The 14,649-nt window shown below is 37.4% G+C and overlaps 1 protein-coding gene across 1 annotated transcript in view; it reads left to right on the forward strand.

Moving 5' to 3' along the window:
- The window catches only part of LOC136610023 (dynein axonemal heavy chain 3-like), a 1,175,415-nt gene that overhangs the window by 217,873 nt on the left and 942,893 nt on the right, over positions 1–14,649 (forward strand). The window contains exons 20-22 of the mRNA XM_066589293.1: positions 2,469–2,699; positions 6,645–6,743; positions 7,271–7,410. Coding sequence (XP_066445390.1) covers positions 2,469–2,699; positions 6,645–6,743; positions 7,271–7,410 — 470 coding nt within the window. The remainder of the gene's footprint in view (positions 1–2,468; positions 2,700–6,644; positions 6,744–7,270; positions 7,411–14,649) is intronic.

Consider the following 14,649-nt stretch of genomic DNA (forward strand, 5'->3'; position numbering starts at 1 on the left):
ACCACCTGCTAGGCCATCAAAAAAGGTAGCATTTGTAGCAGGTAACAAGATGCTAGGGATGATGAGCAATGCACATAGATGACTTCAATCCGCTTAATGCCATATTTGATTTGCAGGACAATATATTTGTACAATATGTACAATCTGCTGCAGAATCGTTATTTTCGACTAAATGCTCCAACTCTCCTCTTTGTTCTTGTGATAATCCACTTCTGGAGTGTGGGGCATAGTTCAAGTATGTTTGTTTTTAGTGCCTACCTGCTCTAATTATTCTCGGAATGGAAGGTACAATTCTGGAAATGTTATTTAAATTTCAGAGTTATTCTCAGCTGACATATCCAGTTATTTCTCCATGCTTTAGGCTTGTAAAACAAGCTAGTTTATCTCATACCTAAGTTTAATCTAATATACATTTCAGTTCCTTCCTGATGACAGAATGTCTGAATTATTTATCAACATTACAACATCCACCATCATTGTTCTAGAATCTTAGCCCCAAAGGAGAATCTCATATTAAAATTACCCTCTCCCATAGAGAAAAAAACTGCTTTTCCTGCAGTCGTGAAGCGGTGTCCGTCACAGATGAAAATGACATCATAAGAGGAAGCAGAAAATACTGAGCAATAAATTTAGCAAACTAACAGCACCGTGACATCCTATTTTATCTCTCAGTAATTACTTTCTGCAGTTCATAAATGCTCCTACAATTCAAGTCTATGGGCCTATTTTTCAAAGGCTAGATTAACTAGTTCCATTTAAGTGCTGCTTGTTGCATCATTTCACATGTAAGACTGGAATAAATGCTCTTGAAACTTCCAGCTGCAAGTGAGCAGCTCATTTCTTGAGGTTTATATCATTTTCGGTGTAATGTGGTTCTACTTACATGAGGCTTGCTAAATTGGATTTAAGGATTTAGACTATGTTTATTCTCTCCACACAAGCAGAGAAGAATAACTATGCACCTGAATTTTCGCATATTAATACTTACTGCCATAAAAGTAATTTAGGATAAATGTAAAAGACATTTTGTGGCCAAGACACAAAACAATGGTGAAATGGATTGTTTTAATACATTGATCTTCCCCACATTTATATTTTGTCTATCATGGCAGTGCCTGAACACGCTTGTTTTTATATTTTTTTTTCTTTGCCTAAGGGCTTAGTCACACGGGTGTATCCGGGCGCCAATGCGCCCGTGTTCCTGCACTAAAAGACGGCCGCACTGCAGATGCAGACGAATCTTCACAGCGCCGGTAGAAAGAATATGTGACCAGCTCCATTGCTGGTCATGGGTTCTTTCTTCCGGCGCTGCAGAGAAACGTCCATCCTGAAGTGCGGCCGTCTTCTTCATGCAGTAACACCAGTACCCATGCACCCGTGTGACTAAGCACTGACAGTTTGAAATATTTGATGATCTCAAATAGTTTTGTTTGGTGTATTTTAATGTAGTGTATACAAACTTTGGTATTTGCCAAATATTTTCCTTCTGAGGCTTAGGTGTCAATCATCAAACCTCACCAGTGATGTCAGTGTTGGGGTGGTGTGTTGATCTCATAGTTACATATGATCACACAGGGCACCAACCATCAGTTTGTATGGTGGGCAACGAGGGGGATGACAGAGTCCCCTTGGGTCCACCTGGCCAGGTGATCATCTTTCTCCATGCAGCAACATGTCGTGGAGCTACATGGCTCATCCTCCTCTTGGCAGTCTCCTCACCTCCAATGTCCCGAGGAGATACTGTCAGCCTATAGGCACCTCTGCAACATAGTTACTTAGTTCTGCTACTGTATTTATGTATTGAGCTTGATTTTGGCATTGTATCTGCGTACTGAGCTTGGTTCATATGCTGTATTTATATTACAAGCTTAGTTCTGGTGTGGTATTTATTCACTGAGTTGTTCTGGTATGGGTATGCTGCTATCTTGCTGCATTCTGCACAAGCAGCATACTGACAGACAGAGTATCAGTACAATATATATATCAATTTTCTCTTATGTGGGAAAGGGCATCAAAACCAAAAATTCTGCACAAGGTGCCATCTCATCTGAGGCCAACACTGGTTGATCTTACATCAGGTAGATAGAAAATAATTTAGCTAATCTGATAGTAGGCCATTGGGCCATTGCTAGTAATAAATCTTGGCGGGTGGGTACAATGTTATAAATGTCATCATATTTTATTATGACCTATGTTACACACAAATAACCTTGTTCAAATGGTTATTTATCTGGATTACTGTCCCAAGAAAGTGTTAATCTGTTTTCATCCATAATCCTAATTTTACTTGAAATGTTTTTGGGCTTTAAATATCCCTAGTCATTTTTCATATGTTGTCCTATTTTCCAAACAGCCCATTTTTTATTCTAGCTATTAGAAAGAATTGTTTTAAGTAAAGGTCTCTTCTCGAAGTCTTGCACTGTGTGTGGTTTTGCTGTATGACATATGTGGTATATTTTTATCCGTAGGTTGGGTTTAACATTACTCCACAGGAAGGCACCTCTCTTCTTGAAATTTTGCAGCTTGGCCTTGAAAAATACCTTGACGATCTAAATCAGATTAGCTTGCAAGCCAGCAAAGAGTATGCCCTAGAGAAAGCCCTGAACAAAATGAAAGCAGATTGGGAAGATGTGTGCTTTGTCTTTTCACCCTACAAGGATGGAAATAGTCATGTATTAGCAGCTGTTGATGAAATCCAGGTGAAATACTTGATTTTATATTCTCTTGGTATCTAAAATATTGGCTTTATGTAGTGATGTAACCTCTGCGCATTTTGTCCTTTAGCGTGCATCTTCTGAAAATATTTTTAAAGGTCCTAATAAACATTTTTTGAACTTTAACCCCAAAAGACAAACAGGAAGTAGATATAAGAGAAGTACTGGGAGGCAAGGGTTGAAAAACCCCCAGAAAGGCAGTGTAGAAGAAGATTGATTACCCATGAAAAGACCTGGAAACATAGTTCATTCAGTATTCGTTCAAGGGTTTGCTTGTAACTAAGGCAAATGTAGAGTCAGAAATTGTACATATGCGCTGTATCTTCTCAAGAGCTATTTTCAAGAGTTTTATGTGTTTGGTGGCAGTCCACAATTTTGCCTTTAAACAGGTTGAATGCTTTTCCAGTTTTCCTGAGGGGGTACTCTAAAGTGGTCCTTTCAGAGCATTTGTTGCAAGTGATTAAGGAAACGTTATACCATTATAACAAATGGACTAATCAATTTGTCATATTGCTTGAAGCACACTCTAGAAAACTACACCCATAGTTTCTCTGAGGGAAATAACCACATAGTCATAATTCAAAATGTCATATTTCTAGCTAGAACAGAAACCATTGAACAATAACTGGCTATAATAATTCTGCTAAGACTTTACTATTAAATTGATATGCCTTATAGACTGAAATATTCTATTGAATTGCTATTGACCACTGCACACAGTCCTCAACAAAATATATGAGGCCTTTCTGTATGTTCAGTAATACAGATGTAAAAGAAATGCAATATCTCACATTGATTTATACATTTGTGCTTTATTTCTATTATACCAAACAGTCACTTGCAATAACTTCTTAAGCAATATTTGCTCACAAACGGGAACATAAACCATATATTAGCTCTCTAGCTCCAATAAACAGAATGCAAACAGCAAATCTGATTAATAGCCATTGGACTTCCCAATATATCAACTCCATTCTATAGATTCTTGTGAAGTTATAGTGTAACGGCGCAAAAAGGATTACTTTAACTTTCTTATAGTATATATAAAACTTTCATTCTATTTGAAACTTATAAAGCCTAGTTTATCCACAAGCTTTCACATTTACCAATTTTAAAAAATCCTTAGATCGGAGCTCATTATTACCTTTTTTTCTACCTATTTGCATTTCATCTCTTACTACCGGCATATATCTTACTTAGACCAGGATAGGGGTCAACTTTTATGACTGCTTTTGGATTTATGGATAGACAGTACTGCAGTTTCCCCTTCCAGGTCTCTATTTGAAGTGCTGTGACCATCACTGCTGATTCTGTTAGGAGACTAGACTAGACTTTTTGGTCAGTAAAACAAAGTGATGTCATTTGATTGGCAAATGTAAATGGAAGATAATAATTCAGAACAGAATAACACATCACACAGGAAAATATCTGCAAACACAATATACGTCTACAATGTTTATGTTGGAACTTATAAAGGGTTTTTTTGGAATTAGATAAAAAGGTAAGTGCTTTTTATCCAGCAACTACACCACTCTTGTCCATGGGCTGTGTCCCGTACTGCAGATCATCTCCATTGAAATGAATGGGGATGTGTCACAATACCAGAGACACTCCATAGACAAAAGTGGTGAAATTTTAGGAAAAAAGCAGGCTCTTTTTTCCCCCTCATTTCTAACAACCTCATTAAGTTCTGACTGTATGTCCACTGATGACACAAATGTAGGATACTGATTATGATAGAGTTGTAAACTAGATTAGATTTGTAAAAAAACATATTTTACAATTTTGCTTAAATGAAATTTAGAAACATTTTGCTACACTGAAAATAACTTAGCTAGAAAATGACATAAAAATGGTACCTCCATCTGCTATAATGTAGAAACCACAGTGTTAGAGCAAATACAAGAAACACAAAGTATTTTTCACTTACAGAAGAATCCCTCACAAAGCATAGCAATGGGTTATATTATCACATCGAAATTAGAGAAGTAGCAAATTTGTAATAATGTTTCATTTACTTTATTTACAGATATTGTACTTTTCTGTGAATGCTTTTGAAAAAAGTAACACTATAAAGTGCAGCCATATTGGTTGTCATCTTTGAAATAGTTTATCAGAAGCTGATGATAAGCTGTCCTTTTTTTTAAACCTTTTTCAATCAATAAAGAAGTGACACATTTGCCATCAGCTTATAACAAGCAATCTGAAATGTGACAACCAATATGGCTGAACTTTACATTCTTCCTGTGCACTTTTTTTCTGTGGATTTCCTCTGCACTCATTAAAAATAGCCACCACTAGAAATCTAGAAAATGTACTAAATGGTCAAGATTATGTTTAAGAATGTAAAGTACTGTGTAAAACGTTTAAGCAGGTCTGAAAAAAATGCTGCAGAGTCAGATTTTTTTTTCAAAAACAGAATAATTATAATCTTTATTTGTATAGCGCCAGCATATTCCGCAACGCCAGAAGTTGTCTCATTGACTCCAAATTTATTCTGCAGTAGGACAACAACCCCAAACATGCAGCCAACATCATTAACAACTATCTTTAGTGTAAAAAAGAGCAAGGTTTGCTAGAAGTGATGGTATGGTCTCAACATAGCCCGGATCTCAATATCATCAAGTCTGTCTGGGATTACATGAAGCGACATGATTTGGGCAAGACTAAATCCACAGAAGAACTGTGGTTAGTTCTCCAAGTTGTTTGATAAAACCTCCGTGCCGAGGTCCTTCAAAAAATGTGTGCAAATGTACCTAGAAGAATTAATGCTGTTTTGAAGGCAAAGGGTGGTCCCACCAAACATTGATTTGATTTACATTTATCTTTCAAAAACTGTTAACACTTTTTTTAAAAGCACTTTTAGGGCTCTTTCACACGAGTGTATATCGGCCACCGTTTTCAAGGCTGGCCGATCTACGCTATGATCTAATGCGTTGGATTCCAATGCATAAGATTACATGGCTGTATTCCCGCAGCGTAAAAGCGCCCGAAAGGGCCAATATAGCACCAGGCACTTTCATGCCAGGCTGAAAAGATATTCCTGACACTATCTTTCCATCCGGAATATGTTGGCCACTGCATAGACTCCTACAGGAGTCAATGACAGCGGTCGGAGAAGGGAGGTGGGAGGGAGTTTAGCAGTGTGACTGCTAAACTCCCTCCCTCTTCTATCCTCCTCTCTGGCTGTCTGCAATGGCAGGGGCCAGGACAGGTGCATAGCTAAGCTCTGCCCCTGTCCCACCCACTACTATTGCAAACAGCTGGAGGGAAAGAGAGAGGAGGTGAGCCGGGGAGGGAAGGGTAGGCAAAGGCATTGTGGCCTCGGCGTATATGCGCCGGGGCCCATGCTATCTGAATGAGCACACAAACGTTAGATTTGTGTGCCCGTTCACTCGTTTTTACAGCACCGGGGGACACACATGAAAACGCTTACGGCTATGTGAAAGAGGCCTTACTTTGCAGCATTTTTTTTCCACACCTGCCTAAAAGTTTTGCACAGTTCTATATGTAATGGTAAAGTTTTTGGGTTTTCCTTTAGCAGTCTAATCTAATTTCATTGTACCTATCCTTTTCATCCTGGCATAAAAGTGACAGTTGCCAAGTTGGGCTGATGGAGAATACAATACTTTTAAAATAAATATATGTCTCATTATGTTAACACCGTGACACTATGGATTAATCATGAAAAAATTACATTGTGCAGTCTTTTATCTCTAACTTTTTCAAATCACATTTAAGTATTAGGCGAATATCCTTTCAACCAGTAAAAGGTTCAATCAGTTGATGATTGGCTTGAAGTTTAGCTATTCAGTGGCACCAATTTATCTATTCTCTATATTTTTGCTTTGGATTTCATTCAATACTGTAATCTAAGCATCTTCTCTTGATATTTCTGTCCTTTATTTTTTCATTTGTCCTTTCTTTAAGGTTTTACTGGAAGATCACATTGTGAAAACCACAACCATGAAAGGCTCTCCATTTATTACACCATTCGAAAAGGAAATATTAACATGGGAGGCTAAGCTGGTATGTTGCCTTTTGAGAAGCTCTTGCTGAATTTAATTAGCTTTTAGATTTCATCTCCAACCCACTTCTCAGATTTCACCGCCCAGTGCGAATCATGCTTCAGTGACTTTCATTATATAAAACTTTTTGACTTTGCCATGAGCAATCTTTAGAGTATTAAGATGGGAAGAAAAAAAAAGTATAACATTCTTTATGTTAAACTGATTTCACTTTAGTTTTTATTATGTGAAGTTAAATGCAATAGACACAGTCTCCTAGTAAGAGAGTGACTAATCCAAGGGAGACACACAAAGAGGCAGCTGTGCTGGCTCATTCTTCACTGTGCTTCACCAAGTAGAACAGAAAACATGAATTCAGAAGGTATTTCTTAGCCCTACTAGAATATGTGATTGCAGGGAACATGCAAGAAAGTAGCATTTTGCTCATGTAACCATTCACAGATTTGTTTCATACATCTATCTGATGTCCTACTAGCATTTCTAAAAATGGCTTGATTTTAATGTGCTATTTTCTTATTTCTTATTTAGCGACTCATTCAAGAAATTCTAGAATCCTGGCTCAAAGTCCAGATGGCTTGGTTATATCTGGAACCAATCTTTGGATCAGAAGACATACAAAGTCAAATACCAGTAGAAGGAAATAAATTTGAAATTGTTGATAAGAACTGGTAAGTTTTTTTTTTTTTACTGTTAACAGATGATCATGAATACCAACTTGCATAAAGAAAACACCATGTTCACAGCTTAGAAGAGATGTAGCTATAGGAGGGAATGCAAATGTAGCAGTCTCATTCAGGCCCAGTTGCTGGAGGAAGACCAAAGACACTTCTGCCACAAAAGAAAACACTAGAATTATAAATGGCCAATGATAGGTGGAGAGCCTGAGTATGGATTTTCCTTTGGTCCTCAGGGCTTAAGTTATTATGCTGCAGCTTAGACATTCATGCCAGGCAAATCAAAAGGTTGTTTAATGGTAACTTAGTTTATATCATGTTTATCAAATATATGACTGTAACTGGATATAACACATAAAACGGTAAGCAACATACATTGGCAACCCACTAGAAACTCTTATTTATTCACAGTCTGCATTTTAAAGGTATTGGATTTGTAATTATATTACATTAGGTTGTTTGCATAGAATTGGTAAGTAGTGTTGAGCGATTATTGAAATTATAGGGTCAGGAGTGTCCAACCCGATTTTAAAAAATAATTGTGAATTGTGACTCCCGATTTCCATTATAATCAATAGGAGTAAAAATCAGTTTCTCTAATTTGGTCTCCAAAATGTCCCTTGAGCAACAGTGGAGATGGTGTTGGTGGCAAGGGCCCAATGGTTAGTACTGCTGCAGTGGTTGGTCCCAGGTTCAAATCTCCATCGAGGTCAGATTCAAACCTAGAACTTCAGCACTGCAAGGCACTAGGTGTAAGCCAACAAACCTGTCCTTTCTGCTAAAAGCAGAGAGGCAATATTTTGGCAATTTTTGCTAAAAATCAAATGGAGATTATCCAATCCAGTATAGCAAAAATCTGCCTGATTTTATCACCCGTCCAAACAAAACAAGCAACACTATTGCAAAGTAATATTTGCTACTGACAATTATCCAGGTTCTCTAAGAATATATATTTATGCATCCTACAATTGGAAACAATGTCCAATGAGAAGAGATCTGATAAAAGCAACCAAGAAATCTAGAGAATAAGTTTGTACTATTGTTAATGACCATTTACGTTTAGACCTTGGTATGAGAGTAATTAGTGTTTTTTTCTGAGGAATGTCTCCTCTTGTGTCTTATGTGATTGGTATGTCACTGAGATGAGCACTTTTTTACAAATTTTGCTTCTTCCTTAATTTTCAAAAAAATCAAAATCTGAATCACTCAGATTTAATACACCTCTGAAAACTAGCAAATCAAATCTACCATCTTTGGTGTATACTATTTTTCTTGGTTATACCGGTAGATTTAGCATTTTTTTTGAGACAAGGCTATATCTTTTGTGGCATTTTCATGGCCTTTTCTCATGTGTTTTTGTTTTCATAAAATGATGTGACCAGATGTTATCTGTAAGCCAATAGCAAGTGGTGTATCTTTGTGGCATTTGTCTTTATGCTTACTAGATATTTTGGGTAGATGGCATTCTTTCCAAAGTATAGCGTGCACTATAGGACTGAAAAGACGTATTGGAAAAATGCATGGTAAAAAAATCTGCTAAAAACCCACAAGTTCAAAAAAGCTTATGGCGTTTTTTTCAAGACAAAAAGAACCCAAAAGCTAAGTATGAAGGAAGCCCTATAGATCTATTTTGTAGAAGAAAACTAATTATATCAGTTTCAGATTAATGTTCCATAAATGCACTTTGTGCCCACAGTAGTGTGTCCCCTATCTGTACACCCATGGCACTGCAGAATTATGGCATAGTTCTTTATCTACATTCATCTATTTCATTATTTTCTCGCTTTACTGTTTCCTTAGTGACATTTTTACTTTGCTCTTTTATACCTCTTTTTTTGTTCTAAATCCTCCTTTATTTCATAATTATTCTGTTTCTACTGATGCTTGTAAAAGACATCATACGCCAAAGTCATTAATTTTCTGTTAGAAGACTTTCTTTATGTGGGGAACCTTTGAAGTCTTGAATTTTAAGCAGCTGACGTTATTGTAGTCCATATTTGTCTCAGGCAGCATTTAATAAAATTTTCAAGAAATAATTTGCATGGGAGCCTTTTCACCTTATGACTTCTAAGTTATAGGAAATAAATCTCCTAGTTGAATTCATGGATAGGAACTAATAATTGGTTTTCTCAGCGTTGCTGCTTTTATGTGGGAAGGCCATTCAACTTGGGGTTAAGGCTGTGGATTTAAATCCAATATACAGCATTTGATACGCCAAGCACTATTAGTTAATGTTATTCATTCTAATAATGTTATTCTCTCTAATATACAGATGTTAACTCATATGCATAAACTATGGGTTTTATCATTTGCATTGCAATGTGATACCAAATTCGTGCTCAAATCAAGATTGTTTGGTTCAAGTTTTTTAGTTGTATGGGCATGAGTTCCATAATGCATCACTGGTTGCTGATGCTCCTCTGTGTTTTCTAGAACTGTGTAGTGCACTTTTAACATGAAGCTGGATTCTCAAAAGATATTACTATGGGTGCTTTTACATGGGAACGACCTCGGAAGGATGGAAGGCTGAAAGGCTGAATCAACCTTGGGCTGGCTACCTGAACCATGCAGGGATTGAACCTGCAACCTTCAGGTCTTAAGTGAGAGCTTAGGAATGCATGCTGCTGCCTTAGCTCTCTGCATCACACAAAGCCCCCCTTGCACCATACGAGGCCCCCCTTGCAGAAACATGCAGAAACTGAAAGATGAACGAGAAGTTTACAACTTCTCCTTTGTTGTTCATTTGGTGCATGCATTTGCACTGAACGATAATTATTCAGATTATTGCTGGATCGCTGGAATCCAAGCGATAATCGTTCTGTGTAAAGACACCTTTAACCTATGATCATTTTAGGTGGGTTAAGTCATAGTCCTACAGTGGATTATGGCTGTATACAGTTACATAGCATCTAAGCATATGTCACTTACATAAATGTACTTTAGATGTAAATTATGAGGACATTAATTAAGGTTTGGATAAACTTTCAAGGTATTATACATAGTTAATTTATGTCATAACTGTGGTATACAAAAAACACGCCAAACATAAAAGTCAACATATTACAACATTAATGTTGAGTAAACTTTTGAAAAGTTCGGGTGAGCTGATTCATCAAAATTCAGCAAAAGTGCAGCTCAGTTCAATTTAGTTTGAACCAAACCAGAGCTTCATCAGGCAATATAAAAAAGGTTTGGTACCGTGTTAGCCAGTAAAGTAAAGTGTGATTGTTCTCAGTTAAAGAAACCAAGTAATCTTGTAGATATGACACCTTTTAATGGCTAACAAAAATACATGAAGTTATAGCGAGCTTTCGGGTGGTTATATAGCTTTATCAATAACCCTGAAACCCGTGTATAATACTGTCTAAATACCATAAAAGTACTTATTCTTCTTAATCTCCTCCTCCGTTTCTTCCTCCATAAATATATGCACTATATAAATAAAGGTGATTATTATTATGAAGAAACCCACATAAACACAGGGAGAATATACAAACTCCATGTTGTTCTTGGTCAAAGTTGAACCTAGCACCCTAGCACTGCAAGACAAGAGTGCTATGCACTGAGTTAGAAGAAGAAGAATATTAATTTTAGTGGGTTTGGCCAAGACAAACCTTCTAAGGCAGTGTTTCTCAACTCCAGTCCTCAGGACCCCTCAACAGGTCATGTTTTCAGGATATCCTATAGTAAGAACGCCTGTGGTAATGTCTGAGGCACAGACAATAATTACATCACCTGTGCAATACTGAGGAAATCCTGAAAACATGACCTGTTGGGGGTCCCTGAGGACTGGAGTTGAGAAACACTGTTCTAAGGTCTGGGTTCATGTCAAACCAATCTGTTAGCAAAGTTTGACCCAAAACAGGGTTCAACTGTTTTAGTTTGCTCAACACTATAGAACATCTTTTGTTTTTCAGATACTAACAATTCCTTTGTACCACTGAGGCAAATTTTCAACGATTGTTTCAGTAATTTTTTGAAAGAAGCATTATTGGACATATCTTAGAATGAAGAAGAGATTTTTAGAGCTATTTTACTGCTAGCATTGATAGCATAAAGCAAGTTACAGCCAGTATTGAACATGGAACATATATTGTGGAATATTTGGAAGATTTCTTTTTCCTTAATTGAAGGAGTAATGACATAGCAAATTGGGCCACAATAGTTCTAACAGAGAGAGGGTGTTCTTGCATATTCTTCTGTCTTTAGTGCTACTTATGCATATTCTTCCCTTACATAAGTATATTGTAGCAATGTATTTTGAGTGTGATTTTATGATTATTATTTGTGCTTTTATTTTTGGAGCTTGCGACAGGTTTGGGTTGAATAATTCCTGGGAATGTTTCTCTGTATAACAGGAAACTACATTTTTGTATGCAGGGCAGAATTTCTACCACTGTTATGGCACAGTAAAATCCCCAAAAAGATGCACATCATTTCTCCACTACATTTTGCAACTTTTCGCAACTCTTGCCCCTTTTCAAAAGCAGAATGGGGTGCAATCTCCTACAGACCAGCAGATTTACCATCACTTACAAGTGGCTCAAATTATAGTGCAAATCTATGCTGGCTGATAACAAGCATAGATCTTAAGATGTGATAAATTTATTATAAGGCATGCGCAATCTTCAGTCTAAGCCCGTATTTACACGGCCAAGAAAATTGTGCGACTTTTATGCATTTGCGTGATGCATAGACTCGTGCAATGTATTAAACCATTGCTTCCAATAGGTGAATTTACATGGGTGTTTTTTCTCTCACACCATTAAGGGCTTATTTACACAAGTGTATATCGGCCGGCGTTTTCACGGCTGGTGATATAAGCTTCCATCTAAGCAGTTCCCCGCCTCAATGGCTCTCTGCTTCTCTCCTCCTTTCTGAGCGGTTTGCAATGGGAGTGGGTGGGATGGGGGTGGAGCTAAGCTCCCGCCCCCTCCCTGACACTTGTCCATAGCCTGCAATGGGAGTGGGCGGTACAGAGCATAATTTAGCCCCACCCCTGTTCAGCCCCCTCCCATTGCAAATGTGGGAGTGGAGGAGAGAAAAAGAGAGCCAGTGAGGGGGAGGGAAGGGGAGAACTGCTTAAATGGAAGTGTGTATCGGCCGTCTATGAAAACGCAAGCCGATTTACGCTCATGTAAATAATCCCTTACTGAGAGATGGAAAACCATAAGCAAGTCCTATTTTTGTGTGATTCACAAGCGAGAATAGGGGTTGCAATGTGTGGACGGGGTGTCTGTATGCTGTGCAATGTGCGGTGCGTCCAAGATTATCTAAATCTAAAGTACATTTCTGTTAGTTACATATGATTAGATGCTATCGGCCATGTAAATATGCCTTGAGAATGGCGCATGAAGCACCAATCTTGATAAATTTCACCCTATGTGTTTAATTTCAATATAAATTAGATTTAAAGAGATATTTCAACCAAAGACATTCATGGCATATCAGAAAAATGTCATAAATATCTAGTAAGCAGAATTTTTACTTCTGGGACCTCCAACTATTAAGAAAACAGGAGTCCAACAGCTAGTCAGTGGCTGCAATAAGGAGCAAAAAAAAAAATGAAAGCTGAATGTGCTTGAATGTGGCTGCCTATTATAGTCTATGGAAATTACAGTTGAGAGATTTTGATCACTATCAGACATTTATGGCATATGCTGTGGATATGCAATGGGTTTCTATGGTCATAATTCCCCTATAGGCCTCAATAATTATAACCCTGTAGGCTCAAATGTTATAATTTGCAAAATATAAATACATCTTAGTACAAAATTCCTAGTAAGCCATATTGTTCTTTCATTACATACAATGTAAGACTGACTGAGTTACTATGGAGTGTTTGTAATGAATAACCTTACAAAGCCATACACAGTATACTGTAGTCAATGTAAATATCTAACTTACAGCTTATATCTTTTAATATCCATTAAATGCTTCTTTTGTGGACTTAATCATGCATTAGCTGAAGTTCTTAAATTATTTTTCTATCAACATTACCCCACAGGGAGAGTATGTGTGTAATTGCTGTAATTACGCTACCTATGTACAACCTTACACTTGGTATAACGTAATACTGCATGATGATCTGTCTGAAATGCACAATAAACTCCCTGGGAAAACTACTGCAATAGAGAATTAAAAACAAAGACATCTTTTAGCTTGCCATTGCTGACAGAGCAAATAAGAAATTGCTAATTAGCTTATACAGTAAAAGGAAAAAGAAACTTGCTTAATGTACGATATAATTGGACATTTCAGGAGTTTCATGTAACTTTCCCAAAAACCTAGTATTCATGATCCTCAAGCAATGCCACCTCATGATTGTTTTATATGTCACTTATCATATTTTTCAGCCAGGGGCGTAACTATAGAGGATGCAGGGGATGCAGTTGCACCCGGGCCCAGGAGCCTTAGGGGGCCCATAAGGCCTCTCTTCTCCATATAGGGAGCCCAGTACTATAAGTAAAGCATTATAGTTGGGGGCCCTGTTACAAGTTTTGCATCGGGGCCTGGGAGCTTCAAGTTACGGCTCTGTTTTCAGCATATATTAATGCTGGGCCAATGGGCAAAAATTTGTGTTCCCGCAAGGGCTAACTTGGTGGCTGGAAGATAGGGCTGTACTCGATTATGTCTGCCAGTCCCATTAGTCAGTCGAGCCACATGAGTGAACACCGTTCACTTAGACCCCCTTTCTCATGATTGAGGATCCCAGTAGTTTCATAGCACAAAATCATACATTTATCACCTTTCCTGTAGAAAAGTGATTTAATGTTATTCATCGGCCTATGCCTTTAATTGCTGACTTGGCAACTATAGTTTTTTCTTGTGACTTTTCCCTTCTTGTATTTATCTCTGAATATTGATATTAAAGTGCCTTTTTGTTTTTGAGTTTAGTACCATTGGTCCTACTTTGGATCCAAACTAGCACATATTTACTATATACCTGCTATATGATAGAAAATATGCTCTACATCATGTTTTCTTTTGATCTCTTTGTATTCATGTTCTAGACATGACTTGGAATAACAATAGCTTTCATTCTTTGCAAGTATGTGTTGTTGTCTTTACATTTGTCTTATTTTGTTTCCTTCGACATCATTAATACCCACACAGTCCTCCTAATGAGCTCTCTCACTTCCCGAGGAAAAAAAAAATAAGCAGTGTTGATTTATTGAACTGGTTAGAGCAAATAATAGAATAGGATCAATCCAGCATTGTGGGTTAATGGCA

This window comes from Eleutherodactylus coqui, chromosome 2 (assembly GCF_035609145.1).
Source record: "Eleutherodactylus coqui strain aEleCoq1 chromosome 2, aEleCoq1.hap1, whole genome shotgun sequence".
NCBI classification, from domain to species: Eukaryota; Metazoa; Chordata; class Amphibia; order Anura; family Eleutherodactylidae; genus Eleutherodactylus; species Eleutherodactylus coqui.